At 44.2% G+C, this 18684-nt stretch overlaps 1 protein-coding gene across 1 annotated transcript in view; it reads right to left on the reverse strand.

The window, feature by feature from the left end:
- Nucleotides 1–16044: 16044 nt before the first annotated feature.
- The window catches only part of GALR3 (galanin receptor 3), a 91689-nt gene continuing 89049 nt past the window's right edge, over nucleotides 16045–18684 (reverse strand). The window contains exon 3 of the mRNA XM_075833702.1: nucleotides 16045–17685. Coding sequence (XP_075689817.1) covers nucleotides 16878–17685 — 808 coding nt within the window. The 3' untranslated portion in view covers nucleotides 16045–16877. The remainder of the gene's footprint in view (nucleotides 17686–18684) is intronic.

The following is an 18684-nucleotide window of genomic DNA, read 5'->3' on the forward strand; positions in this document are numbered from 1 at the left end:
AGTTCTCATACAACCACACAAGTGAGTCCACCACTTCCACTCCATTTCACATTGTATACAGTCAACATCCTAGAGTCCCTCTTCCTGTGTCGACTTCATCTGAGGTACCCGCTGCTGACTCTGCATATGGGGACTTTCTGCAAATCTGGCAACAGACCCGGTCCTCTATTTTGCTGGCAGTCGATCGCATGAAGCGAAAGGCGTATACAAAGAGAAGAGAGCCGCCTCAGTATCTTCCAGGTACTAGTCTGGCTGTCCTCTCAGAACATTTGCTTGAAGGTTCCCTCATACAAGTTTGCTCCCAAGTTCCTTGGTCCTTTCGAGATTCTGCAACAGATAAACCCTGTCTCCTATAAGCTGCGGCTGCCTCCTACCCTCATAATTCCCAACTCCTTCCATGTGTCCCTCCTGAAACCAGTGGTACTGAACCGCTACAGTAAGACTTCTAGTTTCACAGTTGCTCCCAGCGGTCCTTCTGATGTATTCGAGGTAAGGGAGATCCTGGACTGCAAAATGGTAGGAGGAAGGACTTTCTATTTGGTGGACTGAAGAGTGTTTGGTCATGAGGAGTGGTCCTGGGAGCCAGAAGAGAACCTCAGTGCACCTTCTCTTATTAAAAAGTTCCTCCCTTGCTCTGGCCCCAAGAAGAGGGGGCGTAAGAGGGGGGATACTGTAGTGTCCATGGCCACGGGCCGTCGGGTTTACTCACCTCCTGACACCCGCAGCCATGGATCCGTGAGCGCTGGTCCCCATTTCCTTCCTTGGAGAAGCCAGCACTCACTTTCGCTCTATTCGGCTGTGTCCCGTAGGGTGCTAGGGCCAGCGCGCGCACAAAGGAAATCCTCATCATCATCAACTGCCATGATTTCCTGGTCTATAAGAAGGCCCCAGCCCTTCTGATCCTTGCCTGAGCATTGTTAGTTTATCCCAGTCTGTCTTGCAAATGGTCCCTTAGTGTTTCCCGTTCCAGTTGTTACCCGTGCCCTGTTACCTGTTCCTGTATCCCGTACTGTTCTTGTTCCTGTGCCTACCAGTGTTGGAGTCGTGTCTACTGCACCTGCTGTCGTTTTCCACGTCCAGTGTCGTTTGCCACGTCCAGGGTCTTCTGCCATGTCCAGTGTCTTCTGCCACGTCCAGTGTCTTCTGCCGCGTCCAGTGTCTTCTGCCACATCGGATACTGCCCGCCACGTCTGGCGCTACCTGCTGCAACGACCTCCATCCGTGCTGAAGCCACAGCCACCATCTGGACCAGTTCAGGTACCGAAGCGTTCAATCTACTATTGACTTTCATATAGACTGTGACCTGGTGAGCTGCCTCTCCGCTACGGCGGAGCGGCCTAGTGGGTTCACATACCCTGTGACCGTGACACAGCCCAGTGGGTCCACATACCCAAAGATCGTGACATGCACTACATATAAGAGGGGTGCTGTGTAGCTCTATATACAAGTGGGGGAGCTGAATAGCACTATGTACATAGGGGGGAGCATTGTGTAGCACTGTATACAAGGGGGGACTCTGTCTAGCACTTTTTACAAGGGGGGATGCTGTGTAACACTATATACAAGGGGGGCGCTGTGTAGCATTATATACGATTGGGGGGGTGCTGTGTAGCACTATATACAATGGGTGGCGCTATATAGCACTATATACAAGGGGGGGCTGTGTAGCACTATATACAAGTGGGGAGCGCTGTATGGCACTAGATACAAGGGGGGGGGGGTTGTTTGGCACTATATACAAGGCCGGGCTGTGTGGCACTATAAACAAGGGGGGAAGCGCTGTGTAGCACTATATACAAGGGTGGAGCACTGTGTAGCACTATATACAAGGGGGGGGGGGGGCTGTTTGGCACTATATACAAGGCCGGACTGTGTAGCACTATATACAAGGGTGGAGCGCTGTGTAGCACTATATACAAGGGGGAGCATTGTGTAGCACTATATACAAGGGGGACACTGTGTAGCACTATATACAAGGGGGTTATGTAGCACTATATACAAGGGGGAGCGCTGTACAGCACTATATACAAGGGAGGGGGCTGTGTGGCACTATATACAAGTGGGGGCTGAGTGGCACCATATACAAGGGGGTCTGTGTGGCACTTTATACAAGGGGGCTGTGTGGCACTATATATACAAGGGAGTGGCACTATATAGAAGGGGAGGGCTGTGTGGCACTATATACAAGAGGGGCTGTGTGGCACTTTCTACTAAGGGGGGTTGTGTGGCACTATATATAAGGGGGAATGTGGCACTATCTACAGGGGGCTGTGTGTGGTGCTATCTACAGGGGGCACAAAGGGGGCGTTACAGCTGTGGGGGACGAGGGGGTACTGTTACTGATGGGGCACTTTTATTGTGTCGAGCACTGAGGGATCATTATTACCATCTGGGCACTGTGGATTATGAGGTTCTTTAGAGGATGGGGTATAGGTTTGGAGGGTGCTTGAAAAGCGAGAAACCAAAATGTCATATTCTGCAGAGATGAGTCGTAGCTGGAATAAGTAATCAAAAGGGAAAGTGAACGACTCTAATCAGAGAAAACATCACCTGTGAGTCACTGTCACGGACACTGGGTTTGTGGACGCAATAGGCCGCTCCGCTGTAGCGGGGAGGCAGCTGACCAGGTCACAGTCTATGTGAAAGTAAGATGGCAGACAGTAATGCTTAGGTACCTGAAATAGTCCGGGCGGTGACTATGGCTTCAGCACGGATGGAGGCAGGTGCGGAAAGTGGCGCCAGACGTGGCGGGCAGTATCCGATGAGCAGATGGCACTTGACGTGGCAGAAGACACTTGACGTGGCAGATGGCACTTGACGTGGCAGATGACACTTGACGTGGCAGATGACACTTGACGTGGCAGATGACACTTGACGTGGCAGATGGCACTTGACGTGGCAGATGGCACTTGACATGGCAGATGACACTTGAACATGGGTAGGCACAGGAACAATGCGGAATACAGGAACGGTAACAGGGCACGGGTAACAGCTGGAGCGGGAGACACTAAGGGACCATTTGCGAGACAGACTGGGAAAGACTAACAACGCTCAGGCAAGGATCAGAAGGGCTGGGGCATTCTTATAGGGCAGGAAATCATGTGGGTTAATGATCATTGTTTTCATGTGCGTGCGCTGGCCCTTTAAGAGCGGGCGCGAGCGTGCGCGTGCACCCTACGGGACACAGCCGGACGGAGCGGAAGTGAGCGCTGGCATCTCCTAGGAGGGAGACGGAGGCCAGCGCTCACAGATCCATGGCTGCGGGCGTCGGGAGGTGAGTGAACCCGACGGCCCGCGGCCATGGGCGCTACAGTCACTAGATATAAATATGCTGTAATCACTTATATTGTCTCCATAGCTCCTGTGTATGACTGGCATCTACCACTATATGGTCACTACATGTGGTAATATTGGTCTTTGTATAGTGGTTTTTATTCAGTAACAGTAAGGGGGTTTTATTCAGTCACTATGTGGTTATGGTGTGGAGGTATTATTCAGTAACAGTATACAGGTAATATTTCATCTGGTATAGTGGTATGATTTAATAACTGTATATGTATATAGATCATTTTTTTGTGTGTGAGGGGGGACATATGCTTTGGGTCTTGCAACACTCCTGAAGGTGCTAGAAATCAGTGATGCAGTTCTCTGCACATCGCCTTCTAAATTGACTACATTATTGACACAGTAAGGATGTGTTTACATCAGCATCGGGGCTCCATTCATGGCTTCTGTCAGGCATTTCCGTCAGAGGAACCCATGAACGCAAACTAAACGGAAACCATAGCTTCAGTTTGCATTACCATTGGTTTCAGTGGTAATGCTTCCTTTGCAAATAGGTTTCCGTTTGTCTCCTTTACGTAAGGTTTCAGGTTTTTTTGACAGAATCAATAGCGCACACGACTGCCCTATTGTTTCCGCCAAATGGCTGCTGCCGGTGGAAAGGCTAACACTAATCGCCCATTATTACCCCGGTACCCACCTCCACCAGGGGTACCGGGAAGAGCCTGGTACAATACAGTAACCGACCATATATAGTGATGGTTAGGCATTGGGGCGGCCCCAGCCTGGTATTATTAGGCTGGGAAAGCCCCCAAAAACCATTGGCCTTCCCACCATGGTAACGCCAACCTGCTTCTGCTATGTTGTATCTAAATGGTTATGAAAAATGAGGGGGACCCAACATCGTTTAAAAAAAAATAAAATTACTGAAAATAAATATGACGTACGGTCCCCCCATTTTTCATAACCAGCCAGATACAACACAGCAGCATCAACCTAGCATTACCTGGATGGCAAGGACCATGGTGTTTGGGCCTTCCCAGCCTGATAAAACCAGCCTGCGGCCGCCCCAGTGCATACCAGTCACATCAGATGGTCGGGTACGGAATTACACCTGACTCTTTCCGGTACCCCGGTGGCGGAGGGTACCGGAGTAATAATGGGAGGTTAGTGTTAGCCTTTTCACTGGCTAACACTAAGCCCTGCCTTAGTAATGGACGCTGTCAATCAGACAGCGGCCATTATTAAGGCAGTAGTAATGACGTTTTTAAAAAAACGCAGACACATAGAAAACATATTTTATTGAAATAAAACACCCCACACACAACCCTCGTTAATCATTTTATTAAAAATAAAAAAACGCCATCATCGAAGTAGTCCTCAAATCCAAAGTAGTCCAGTAATCGAACCTTTACATACAAACAAAAAAAAAACATTACCAAAAACTTTTGACATGTTATAGTAACATGTCAGAACTTTTGATCAGTGGAGGTCTGAGACCCCCACTGGTCGCTACAACAAAGCGGAAGAATTGCTTAGTTTCTGCTCGACTCTGTTTGGCTTTCCTCAGAAAGTCACGCGAGCGGTGTACGGACTTATAGATTAAGCCCATACACCGCTTGCTTGGCTTTCTGAGGAAAGCTGAGCGGAGCCGTGCAGAAATGACTCCCACCAATCAAAACTTCTAGAATATCACTATAACATGTCAAAAGTTTTTCACAACTATAGGTGCACTTCAAATGTAGATCTCCGGCAGCTCCAGACATCACTGCCCATATCAGCAGCAGTGCTAGTATCCCCAGGCAGAGCGCTAGTAGAGGCCCTGCCTGGGACTCTGGGCCAGAAAAAGCTCCTGACGTCAATGCCCATTTATGGGAGGTGACGTCAGGAGCTTTTCCTGGCCCAGAGACCCAGGCAAAGCCTCTTCTAGTGCTTTGCCTGTGGACCCTAGAACTGCTGATGACATCACTGCCTATATATGGACAGTGACGTCAGGGGCTTCCCCAGTGGGGACCCTAGCACTGCCTCGGAACCCTTGCACTGCTGCTAATGTCACTGCAGGGGCTTCTTCAGTGCTGCAATCCCTGGGCAGAGCACTAGTAGAGGCTGTGCCTGGGACTACAGACCTAGGAATACTCCTGACGTCACTGCCCATATATGTGCAGTGACGTCAGAAGCAATGCTAGGGTCCCCAGGCAGAGCGCTAAAAGAGGCTCTGCCCGGTACTCAGTGCCAGGGAAACCTCATGACTTCACTGCCAATATATGGGCAGTGACATCAGGAGGATTCCCAGGTCGGGAGTCCTGGGCCAGGGGCGTAGCTATGGGGAGGCAGGCGAGGCATGTGCCCCGGGCGCAACCCGGTGGTAGGGAAGGGAGGGGGGGCGCCGAAGAGCAGCTGATCGCTGCTGATAGGCGCCCCGTATGTCGGACACCTGCAGTAGCTTTAGGAAGAGCCAGGAAATCACTGGGGTCTGTGACGGCCAGGGAGTGGACCAGTCCAGTCACCTGACTTGTCAGCTGACCTCACATCAGTGACATGGGGTCAGATGAGACTCAGGTCAGGGGACAGGTCCACTCCCGTGCTGCAGCCTTCCAGCTCTGCTGTTACACATGCCGAGAAGCAGAGAGGAAGCTCCGCCCACAGCCCGTCCTGACCTGTGATGCTATCAGCAAGGAGACATGGTGAGCATCTGTGTGTGTAGTGTGAATACAGTGTGTTTGTATGTGTATATGTTACAGTGTGTGTGTGTGTGTGTGTGTGTGCCTCTGTCTGTCTGTGTCTCTGCATGTGTTTGTCTCTTACATCTACTACATTATCTGTACTCAGAGAGTTATCACTGTGTTATGTGTGATGTTACATAGGACTGCAGTTAACATCCACTTCATTATCTGTACTCAGAGAGTTATAACTATTATCTGTGGTGTTACATAGGACTTCAGGTGACATAACTACATTATCTGTACTCAGAGAATTATCACTGTGTTATCTGTGGTGTTACATAGGACTGCAGGTAACAGCTACTACATTATCTGTACTCAGTTATCATTGTGTTATCTGTGGTGTTACATAGGACTGCAGGTAACATCTACTTCATTATCTGTACTCAGAGAGTTATCACTGTGTTATCTGTGGTGTTACATAGGACTGCAGGTAACATCTGCTACATTATCTGTACTCAGAGAGTTATCACTGTGTGTTATCTGTGTTGTTACATAGGACTGCAGGTAACATCTACTACATTATCTGTGCTGTGTACATATGTGCCTGTGTGGGTATATATGGGTCTGTTTGTGAATGTGTCTTTTTGCTTGTATATGTGTGCTTTTTATGTATTTGTATATGTTCCTGACTGTGTATTTATCTGCCGGTGTGTGTGTATATGTGTCTGTACGTCTATATATTTACCTGTATGTATATATTCCGGATGTGTGTATGTATATTTGCCTGTATGTCTAAATATCTATCTTTATGTATGTACAGTATATATGTTCCAGCGTGTCCATATATGTGGTTAATTTTTGGTTTGTGTAGGGGGCGGCAATAGAGAGTCCCGCACATGGTGCCATCCAAGCTAAGGCCGGCCCTGGCTGTCACCAACCCTAGTCAGAAGGAACTCTGTCGCTGCCTGCGCCGAATGACCTCCTCGGCTTCTCCGGTAAGTCACACCAGGCAGAGTGGAGAGTGGTAGCGGTAGGCTACCGCTCACCGGTCTGTTCACAGTGTGGCGCTAAGTACAAGGGGGGGGGGGGGAGTGTGGCGCTATTTACAAGAGGGGGGAGTGTGGCGCTATTTAAAAGGGGGGAATGTGGCACTATTTACAAAGAGGGGGAGTGTGGCGCTATTTACAAAGGGCAGCGCGCTGTGTGTGGCACTATCTACAAGGGGGCTGTGTGTGGCCTCTTTAATTTATTTTCTTTTAATTTATTTTTATGTTAATTACATTATAGAACTACATCGCTTGTAAAATGTAGAAATGCTTTTATACTCGAGTTACATTAAAAAAATTGTGAAAAAAAATTACACCTCATTGATTGGTAAGGAAAGAAAACATGGCGAGGGGGAAGGAGATGTCGGGAAATAAATGGGGGGGGGGGGGGCGCCAATCTGAATCTTTGCCCCGGGTGCAAGAGAACCTAGCTACGCCTCTGCCTGGACAGAGCCTCTACTAGCGCTCTGCCCATGGATTCTGACAGGGAAGTACAGTGTACGTAGTCGCCCATTGACGTCAATGGGTGCGTGAAAACAACGGACAGCACACGGACGACATCCGTGTGCTGTCCATGTTTCACGCATCAATTACATTGGAAAAAAAAAAAGTGCGTGAAAAACACATGCCACACGCAAAGCCCACTGATGCAAAACACCAAGCACACTACCAGATTTAAGCACATTTGTTCCGTGCGTAAATCTGTCAAGCTAACCCTCAGTGGCAAATTTGGCATTTCTGGGCCCCAAGCAAAGTTATGTCTAGGGGCTCTAATCAAAACACCTGTAGAGAGTTCCCCCCACACAATGCCCCCTGTATATAATGTCACAATCCCCTCTATAGTTCCACACACAGTCCCCCTGCCATACATCCACCTTGTAGACAGTGCCATGAAGTCCCCTGTAGGAAGTCCCACATGCCCACCTTGTCTCAGCAGACAGTATCATACATGATATGCTTAGGGTATGTTCACACGCAGAGTCAAAAACGTCTCAAAATACGGAGCTGTTTTCAAGAGAAAACAGCTCCTGATTTTCAGACGTTTTTTGTGCCACTCGCGATTTTCGCTGCGTTTTTTACGGCCGTTTTTGGAGCTTTTTTCACTAGAGTCTATGGAAAACGGCTCCAAAAACGTCCCAAGAAGTGTCCTGCACTTCTTTTTCGCAGCCCTTTTTTTACGCATAAAAAAAGCCACGAAAAACGATCGGAACACGCCGTTTTCCCATTGAAATCAATGGGCAGATGTTTGGAGGCGTTCTGCTTCTGATTTTTCGGCCGTTTTTCGGGCATTTACGGGCCGTGTGAACATACCATAAGATACATAGCCCTAGCAGACAGTATCATACACAACAGACTGAGATACAGTGCCCCAGCAGTCAGTATCACACATGATAGACTTAGATACAGGGCCCCAGCAGTAAGTATCCTTGTACTAACATATGTCCACCCCCCCAAAAAAAAAAGTGTGTGCGTGTATGTAAATGTGTGTATATATATATATATATATATATATATATATATATATATATATATATAAGACAGCATATCTGTAGCACTCTGACCCTATATCTATGGATAGGATTAGATACTGTGGCTCAGCAGACAATATCACACATGAAAGGCTTAGATATAGGGCCCATCTCTCTGACCTTGCGCTTCCAGCGCTGGATCCAGGAAAGGTAAGTATAATAATTGTTTTGCTTTTTTTTTACGTGTTACAAATTTTTTTGTGTGTGTTTGTGTTTTTTTACAGATACGGTTGTTGGACTACGTCGGATTTAAAGGACTACTTCGATGACGGCGTTTTTTTATTCTCAATAAAATGGTTAGTGAAGGTTGTGGGGGTTTTGTATTTCAATAAAATATATTTTTTTATGTCCTTGTAGTTTTTTTAAACTTTATTACTACTGCCTTATTAATAGCTGCTGGCTGATTGACAGCGTCCATTATTAAGGTGGGGCTTAGTGTTAGCTGGTACAGAGGCTAACACTAACCCACATTATTACCCCGGTACCCACCGCCACCAAGGTTGCTGGGAAGAGTCAGGTACGATCCAGTACACGACCATTTGTAGTGACAGTCGAGCACTGGGGTGGCTGCAGGCTGGTATTATTAGGCTGGAACAGGCCAAAACCAGTGACCTCCCCATCCAGGTTATGTTAGCCTGCTGCTGTGTTGTATCTGGCAAGTTATGAGAAAAGGGGGGCATGTCGGTTTTTTCCAATTATTTATTTAAAAAATAAATAAATAAAATAAAAAATGACCTTGGGTCGCCCCAATTTTCATAACCAGCCAAATACAACACAGCAGCAGCAGGCTAGCATTACTAAAGTGGGAAGGGTCACAGTTTTTGGCCTTTCCCAGCCTAATAATACCAGCCTGTGGCCGCCCCAGTGCCCCGACCATCACTACAGATGGTCGGGTACTGGATCATACCCAGCACTTCCTGGTACCCCTGGTGGCGGTGGGTATCAGGGTAATAATGGGGGTTAGTGTTAGCCTCTTCACCGGCTAACACTAAGCCCCGCCTTAGTAATGGATGCTGTCAATTAGACAGCGGCCAATACTAAGGCGGTAGTAATAAAGTTTAAAAGAAAATACAGAGCCATAGATAAAATATTTTATTGAAGTAAAAACTCCCGCATAACCTCATTAACCATTTTATTGAAAATAAAAAAAAGCCGTCATCGAAATAGTCCTCGAATCCGACGTAGTCCAACGACCGTATCTGTAAAAAAATCACAAACACAAATAAAACCCATTAGTAACACATGTGGCAGGCTTACATACAGGGCCCATGTGTGATACTGTCAGACGATGTATCTAAGCCTACCACAAGGTAGGCTTAGATACAGTGCCCCAGCAGACAATAATCTTATACTGTATAAGATTACTGTCTGGTGGGGCCCTGTATCTTAGCCTACTATGTGGTAGGCTTAGATACAGGGCCCATCAGACAGGATCAGACATGGGCCATGTATCTAAGAATATCATGTGGTAGGCTTAGATACAGGGACCAGCAGACAGGATCACAGCATGTGTAATCCTGTTTGATGGGCCCTGTATCTAAGCTTGCCACATGTTAGGCTTTGATACAGGGCCCCAGCAGGCAGTAATCTTATACAGATATATATTGCGACCCGAATGTGGCAGGCGCCAGGGATCCAGAGCTTGGGCCCCGAAGGCCCGGTGCTAGCGATGCCCCTGACCTCAGCAGTAACAGCAGCAGGGGAGCAGGGAAGAATACTACAGCATAGCAGGCTAATGCTTTCAGTAAGGTAAATATAATATATTGAAATTTATTTTATTGTCCTTTATTGTTTAAAGGAACACATACATAAAAGTTTTTTATCTTCACTTTAAGCGAGTGTTTCATAAATACAACAATTTTTTTTCAATAGAAGCCTGACTTCCTTAAGGGTCTGTTCACACGAAGCATTCAAATTGTGTTTTTGTTGCGTTTTTGTTTTGTTTTTTTGCAAAATTGCAAAGACTTCACGTGGCAAATCTCTGGCAATCAGCAGTTCACTATGGGACCCAAGAATGTCTAGAGTAATAGGTTGTAGCTACAGATTCACATTATGTTCACATCTATACAATGATTTTTTTTTATTTTGACCTAAGGAGACAAAAGGTAATACAATAAAAAGAAAGGAAAAGCTTTTGATTTCTAGAGAACTATAATCCAGTACTAAATTTTCTATTAGCACCTTAGTAAATAAATGGCCTTTGGGCAACTCAAGGAAAGCTTTTATGTTTATAATGGATTTTTCAGTCCAGAATATGTCAAATATGCAGTAAAACTGCATGTGTATATGTCTAATAAATGTCTAATTGTTATAAAAAAAAAATCATTTTGATATTCTTTTGATCCTGTTTTCATATTCTTTTTCCACAGCTTGTGCTCACAGTACACTGAGAACACAGCATGCTTCAGCCTGGAGGATAAATATACTGTATTTTATTGAAGGACTATGCTTTACCTCTTGTATTGCAATTAAATTTTTGTTAAATTATGAGTCCAATATATGTTTTAATATAGATTTGAAAATAATGTGATTACTGGACATTAAAATCAATATTGCATATTGGGCATATGTATAGTAACAGGAAAGGGAAAGAGGAAAGTAGTGTGATCAAATAATATTGAAAATAATAAATTCTTTATTAGTAAATAGTTAAAATAACAATGTTAGCTGAAAATTTGTAGTGCCAATGACCCCTCACTTGACACTATAGACAAATAAATGTCTTAATTATTCTTACTCCGTTGGGGAAATATGCGAGTAATGGGACAAGTAGCCTAAATCTTAGATGTATATTGATATATTGATTAGCCCACAGTTGTATATGCTAAAGCAAAGTGTTGTGGAAATTACACTGCTAGAGCATTAACTTGAGTTGGTTGTAGTGGTACACAATTCTCTATAATGCTGTGCTGAAGGTTCCTTCATCGGGCTGTAATGTTAGCCCAGCGATGGAGGAACCTAGTAAAGTGACAGTCACTGCGTGTCTGTCAAGTTGCACATAGACCAGATCAGCATACAATGTACAATGCTGAGCACGGTCAAATGAGAGAGAGTACACGCAAAAGCCGGGATAAGCTGTCTGGGTGCTTGTTAGCACGTCCAGTGCAGCTAAACACGGTCCCTATTTGTGGGCTATTGCAGCTCACTGAGCACAGAATGTGTGTGCAGCCTAGATGGAGAGACTGCTAAATCAACAGTCTCTACGTAGCGGCTCAATGGTCACGCGGCTCAAAATCAAAAGTGCCGTTTGTGAATAATGAACCAGTGTAATCTACAGAGCAGAACCGAGATCAGCTGTCTGGGTGCTGTCAGCACGTCCAGTACAGCGTAGCACGGACTCTCACTGTAGGCTGCTACGGCTCACTTGGCACACACTGTGTGCTGCATCGAGGAGAGACTTTCAGGATGACAGTCTCTGCATTCCTGTGGAGCTTCTAGTTGATCACTACGGCATACAGGGAGTAGTGCCGTTCGTGATCAGAATGGGAGTTTACAGTGTTGAGCCCGGATCAGCTGTCTGGGTGCTAACAGCACATCCAGTACAGCTCAGCACGGTCCCCCACTGCAGGCTGCTGCGGTTCCCTAGGCACACACTGTGTGTACAGTGTCAACAAGAGACTGTTGAAATAACAGTCTCTGCGGTCTTTGAAGCTGCTCGTTGATCATTACGGCACACAATAGACAGTGCCGTTCGTGACCAACGACCAGGGAGTTGAAGCCTGTATGCCGGGATCAGCTGTCTGGGTGCTAATCAGCACGTCCAGAGCAGCCCGGTCCCTTCGTTTGAGCTGCTATAATTGACTGAGCGCACGTACTATGTGCAGCTTCAGTGATAGAGGCATAGAGGAGTCCCTGTCTCTTAGCAGATATTCTGCCACAGTTGTTAGTTGGAGACTAGTGTCTCAAATAACGGAGTTAGTGTTAGAGCATGAAACATTGTTGATAGTGAAACACCCGACGCGCGTTTCGCCGGAACTTCGCCGGAGTTAGTGTTAGAGCATGAAACATTGTTGATAGTGAAACACCCGACGGGCGTTTCGCCGGAACTTCCGGCTTCTTCCAGGGGTCACCCCTGGAAGAAGCCGGAAGTTCCGGCGAAACGCGCGTCGGGTGTTTCACTATCAACAATGTTTCATGCTCTAACACTAACTCCGTTATTTGAGACACTAGTCTCCAACTAACAACTGTGGCAGAATATCTGCTAAGAGACAGGGACTCCTCTATGCCTCTATCACTGAAGCTGCACATAGTACGTGCGCTCAGTCAATTATGAAGGGACCGGGCTGCTCTGGACGTGCTGATTAGCACCCAGACAGCTGATCCCGGCATACAGGCTTCAACTCCCTGGTCGTTGGTCACGAACGGCACTGTCTATTGTGTGCCGTAATGATCAACGAGCAGCTTCAAAAACCGCAGAGACTGTTATTTCAACAGTCTCTTGTTGACACTGTACACACAGTGTGTGCCTAGGGAACCGCAGCAGCCTGCAGTGGGGGACCGTGCTGAGCTGTACTGGATGTGCTGTTAGCACCCAGACAGCTGATCCGGGCTCAACACTGTAAACTCCCATTCTGATCACGAACGGCACTACTCCCTGTATGCCGTAGTGATCAACTAGAAGCTCCACAGGAATGCAGAGACTGTCATCCTGAAAGTCTCTCCTCGATGCAGCACACAGTGTGTGCCCAGTGAGCCGTAGCAGCCTATAGTGAGAGTCCGTGCTACGCTGTACTGGACGTGCTGACAGCACCCAGACAGCTGATCTCGGTTCTGCTCTGTAGATTACACTGGTTCATTATTCACAAACGGCACTTTTGATTTTGAGCCGTGTGACCATTGAGCCGCTACGTAGAGACTGTTGATTTAGCAGTCTCTCCATCTAGGCTGCACACACATTCTGTGCTCAGTGAGCTGCAATAGCCCACAAATAGGGACCGTGTTTAGCTGCACTGGACGTGCTAACAAGCACCCAGACAGCTTATCCCGGCTTTTGCCGTGTACTCTCTCTCATTTGACCGTGCTCAGCATTGTACATTGTATGCTGATCTGGTCTATGTGCAACTTGACAGACACGCAGTGACTGTCACTTTACTAGGTTCCTCCATCGCTGGGCTAACATTACAGCCCGATGAAGGAACCTTCAGCACAGCATTATAGAGAATTGTGTACCACTACAACCAACTCAAGTTAATGCTCTAGCAGTGTAATTTCCACAACACTTTGCTTTAGCATATACAACTGTGGGCTAATCAATATATCAATATACATCTAAGATTTAGGCTACTTGTCCCATTACTCGCATATTTCCCCAATGGAGTAAGAATAATTAAGACATTTATTTGTCTATAGTGTCAAGTGAGGGGTCATTGGCACTACAAATTTTCAGCTAACATTGTTATTTTAACTATTTACTAATAAAGAATTTATTATTTTCAATATTATTTGATCACACTACTTTCCTCTTTCCCTTTCCTGTTACTATACATATATCATAAATCGGTGGTGTACACCTAGTGTGAATCTCATTGCTCCAACATATTATATATAAAATTGTATGAGGGTAATACCTATCAATCTATAATACTATATTGGGCATATGTCACTTAAAAAAATTGGTAAAATAAGGACCATTAAATTAAATGCTATGAATATAACTGTGGGAAATAGTCATAGAGAAAAACATAAGCTTTGCAGGATGGTTATAAGCGAAACAAAATGTTGGCATGAGCATACAGCTACACTTGGCAGTTGTGATTGGGTATTTCTTTATATAATACTTTTTCCATAATAAATTTATATCAGTTCATCACCAACAATCCCTTCCATTCAGTAATAAACGTATTGTATTGTTGGCCATATGTGACATACTACAGGAAAAAAGATTATGCTTCTTATGCTGAATATTTCATGAGATAGACACGATCATTTCATTTCAATTTATTCTGCAATATAACAGCAAGGTGTTCTCTGGATAGGAAGAGCAAGTTTGATCAAATGTACAGAATATAGGCATTTAGTGGAGATGGAAATAGAACAATCTGCATGCAATATTATAATGGAAGCTAATGTTACTGTGTAACTGTGGTCAGTGTGGATAGACTATGACAGCTCCCATAGGGAACATTGAAATCTGTGACAGATTTTACCTAATAATTACTTAAGCTGCATTCACCAAATCTGCATAGAAGTACCTAATAATATTGCAAAATATAAAATGACATGGGAATAACGCCATTCCAGTTAGTTCTAATCGCATTTAGTCTATATAAACATATTCCTGAGGTATCATACAACTTCTAAGCAAGCATAGCTTTCAACATCCAAAAATATGACCTTCAAGAGCTCTGCTGGCATTTTGTAGTTTGCTTTTGTAGATACATACAAAAGCTGAAGGGAAGCTCAATATTTCATTAAATAGGATTCCGTTTTGGGCTCCTCGTTGTAAAAAGGATATAGGAGAGCTGGAGGGGGTTCAAAAGCGGGTTACAAGATTTATAAATGAAATGGGAAGTCTCTCCTACAATGAGAGTATGAAAAATTGGGCTTGTTCAACTTGGAAAGGAGACGCTGAAAATCTTATTAACATGTGTGGTCAGTACAAGGACCAGGCACATGTTTTATCCATTCTAAGAACTGTACAAAGAACCCAAAAATTATTTATGGCTGGAAAAAAGATGATTCAGACATCGATATAGGAAAGGGATCTTTACAGTTAGAGTAACTATGGAATGCCCTAACAAGAGGCAGTAATGTCACATACTATAATAGCATGCAAATAAGGACTAAATGCTTAAATAATGATAAATGGCATAGAGGTTATAAATAATTAAGCAATGAATGATACTGTACAGTATATAGGGAATTGTTCAACTGCCATCAGCCAAAATTGGCTACTGTTGGCCATGGGATTTCTGTTTTGTCTTCCTCTAGATAAAACAGCTAGGTCTGAGAAAGGTTGAACATGAAGGATATTTATCTTTTTTTAATCTTAATAACTATGTATTATATGTAACTATGGCATAGTTTAGCTTCAGGCTGTGTTCACACGGCATATGTTGGAAACAGAAAAATACGAGGCTGATTTCAAGAGAAAACAGCCTCTAAATCCAGCCATTTTTGGAGCTAATTTTCAAAACGTTTTTGGTTTTGCGAGCGTATTTTGAAGCGTACTTTGTATTGTAAATGGAAAATCAGCCTCAAAAACACCCTTAAGAAGTGACATGTCACTTTTTTTTTAGGCATATTTATACGAGGCGTTTCTTTGAATTCAGGAGCGTAAAAACATGCTTCTTATGAGCAACACAGTGTATTTGACATTGAAATCAATGTTAAACTGTTTGTAGGCATATTTCAAGTGTATTTTGTAGCATAAAACTTGCGTTTTATGCTCCAAAATACGCTTAAAAAAACCTATGTGAAGACACCCTTATTGTAAGTCAAAGGTAAAACATCTGTAAAGAAGGCAATGGTCAAATTTCATTTTTGATCTGTTATGGTTGCATTTTAATTGAGAAAATACATTTAATTTAACATACAAGAAGACTTTAAATGGTATCAGTGTGAAAATATACCTTACCTACAGTATACAGTTCTATTTTTGGAAATCAGGCTTTTGACCTCATTAGTGATAATAAAAAGTAGTACAACTAATTGTAATTCCAGCACCCATATTATAGACAGTATTGTCAATACTGACAGTGTGATTGGAGGCTACAGTTGAATGATTCAATTGTAGTTATGGAGACAGGACAGTAATGTATTCTTCTTCCTCTGCTTGTTAAATGTCATGTTTTAAGACAGTGGAAGCCATCGTGTGCACAATGCATAAAACACATCTAGCATATTATTAACTCTCACTTCAATGGAGCATTAAGGTAGAACAGCTCTTAGTGAACATCATTTATAAATGGATCTGATACCACTGTCAGAAGATGTAGTTCCCAGGTTTTGTAAGAATAGAAATCGTATTTAAAATACTAGTAGCTATTGGATAAAATTAGCAGCATTATATAGTGCAGGACTAATCTAGCCTTCATCTTATGAATGAAACAGTCATAGTGCAGACAGTACAATGTAAAGCTTATGGAAGGTTACTGTAACTGTTTCATTCAAATAGAATTTCCATCTATTACTAAGGCCATTTGTTGAGCAGCATGGCACCATCTATTTGCAGGCATGGTAATTCCTTCATTCAAAGATCATCCTATCTAATTCATGTTGCCTGAGGTATATTATGAAGTTGCAATTTGCCTAACTGAGCTTAATACTGGAGATCTGGGATCCCCTTCTACCATAGCATTGTTCATTGATGCTGCTTTTGATATTACCATTGGGTGCAACTGTTGCATACTCCTTTTTCATGTTGCCTGTGTTGTAAAACCAACCGTCTTGGGCAACCGTGTACCCCAACTTCCTCCAACCATCCTGCGACTGGATGATTCGTCTGGGCTGCCAATCTCAATACCTTCTTCTCTTGCTGCTCTTTCACCACGAGCAGGTTCCTCTCGAACTTGGGTGACCTCTGTATGTCCAGCATAAAAGCCAGCTACTGTGTTTGCAGCCTGGGCTGCGTGCACTTTGTTGCGTGCCCGCTTCTGAGTAAGCATACATGTGAAAACTTGCTTGAACCTTTTCCGAAAGTGCTTGGAGATAAGAGCATAAACAATAGGATTGAGACATGAGTTAGCATAAGACATACAATGGGACACAAGGCGGAAGGCATATGTTGCCCTGTTGAAGGGAAAGTGTCCAAACCAGAAGCACAGGATTACCAAATGATGAGGCAGCCAACAGATGCAAAAAAGCACAGCTACTATGACTATCATTTTGGTCACTTTGTGTTTAGCTTTTCGAGATTCAGATACAGTCTTCACGGGATCCACTGAAGTCCAAAGAAAACAGATGGTTCTAGCATAGGACAAGCCAAGAATAAGTACTGGTAGAAGGTACCCAAAGACAAATGTTGATACGTCCATGATCTTTCTCCTACGATCTTCCCAGTTAGGAATACATATGGGCACTTGATTGTAGAGGATGATGTGATAGTAGCTTAGGTAAGGGCCTGCAAACAGAATAGAAAGAGCCCATATAACTGCAATGGCTGCCAGGGCATTTCTTGCTGTACGAAGGTCACGTGATTTAAGTGGGTAACGGATAGCCAAATATCTGTAGTCCGAGGGGAATAAGGGCAAAATTTAGAAAGTTAATACATGTCATGTACCTTTATTTCTATCAATAGAATCAAAACAGAACAAATAATTCTAAGCAGTAACATCTAGTGCTCTATGTCAATAGTTTACTGAGCCAATTACACCGTACTTGGTCGAGTGCCCTTATGTATTGTTATATTAGCAGATATTTTAAAAACCAGGACAACCCCTTTAAAGGGAACCTGTCAGTAGTTTTGAGCCCTCAAAACATGCTGACAGCACTATATATAGGGTGGGGAGTGCAGCGTTGTTGGTCGTGCAAGTTACATGGTCAAGACATCTACATTTTGATGTCCCAGGCACCGCGATCACAAGTGCCGCAGAGGCTCAGACAACACAGATATTGTTACGCTGCACTCCCCACCCTGTATGTAGTGCTGTCAGCAGTTTTGGGAACGCAAAACTACTGACAGGTTCCCTTTAAAGGGGTTATCCGGGTTTTTAAAATTGATGGCCTATCCTTCTGATAGACATCAGTATTAGATTGGTGGGGATCCTCAGCCTCTTCAATGTTCACGTGGTTTGCCTTCTCGTTCGTACTTGCATGCCCCGTTACATTTGTACTGATCTTTCTCTCTCTTACACATTCACGTCCCTGGAAGTAATGGGCAGGATTTAATTGCTGAAGTCATTAGTTAAATGTAGAAGTATAATTATAGGACCGCTTGAATATGCCCTCATAGAGAGGGTGAAACGTTGTGGTGATTGATATTTGGTGAATAAATCTCCTTTATTTGAGTGCTGCTTCCATGCTATTTTTTCTAGAAGGATTATTATATATTGCAGGACTAAGAAAGTAATTACAGGGTCACCCCTAAATGAGCCCTAGTAGAAACAGTGGAGGCTCTGAGAGACTGAGATATTTTTTCCACATACAATCTTACGGTCATTATATGCATAGCATACTTAATTTCATATGCAACTTAGTATTTCTTTGTGCAAAATAATTGATCAA

Source organism: Rhinoderma darwinii, chromosome 7, assembly GCF_050947455.1.
Source record: "Rhinoderma darwinii isolate aRhiDar2 chromosome 7, aRhiDar2.hap1, whole genome shotgun sequence".
Taxonomy (NCBI): domain Eukaryota; kingdom Metazoa; phylum Chordata; class Amphibia; order Anura; family Rhinodermatidae; genus Rhinoderma; species Rhinoderma darwinii.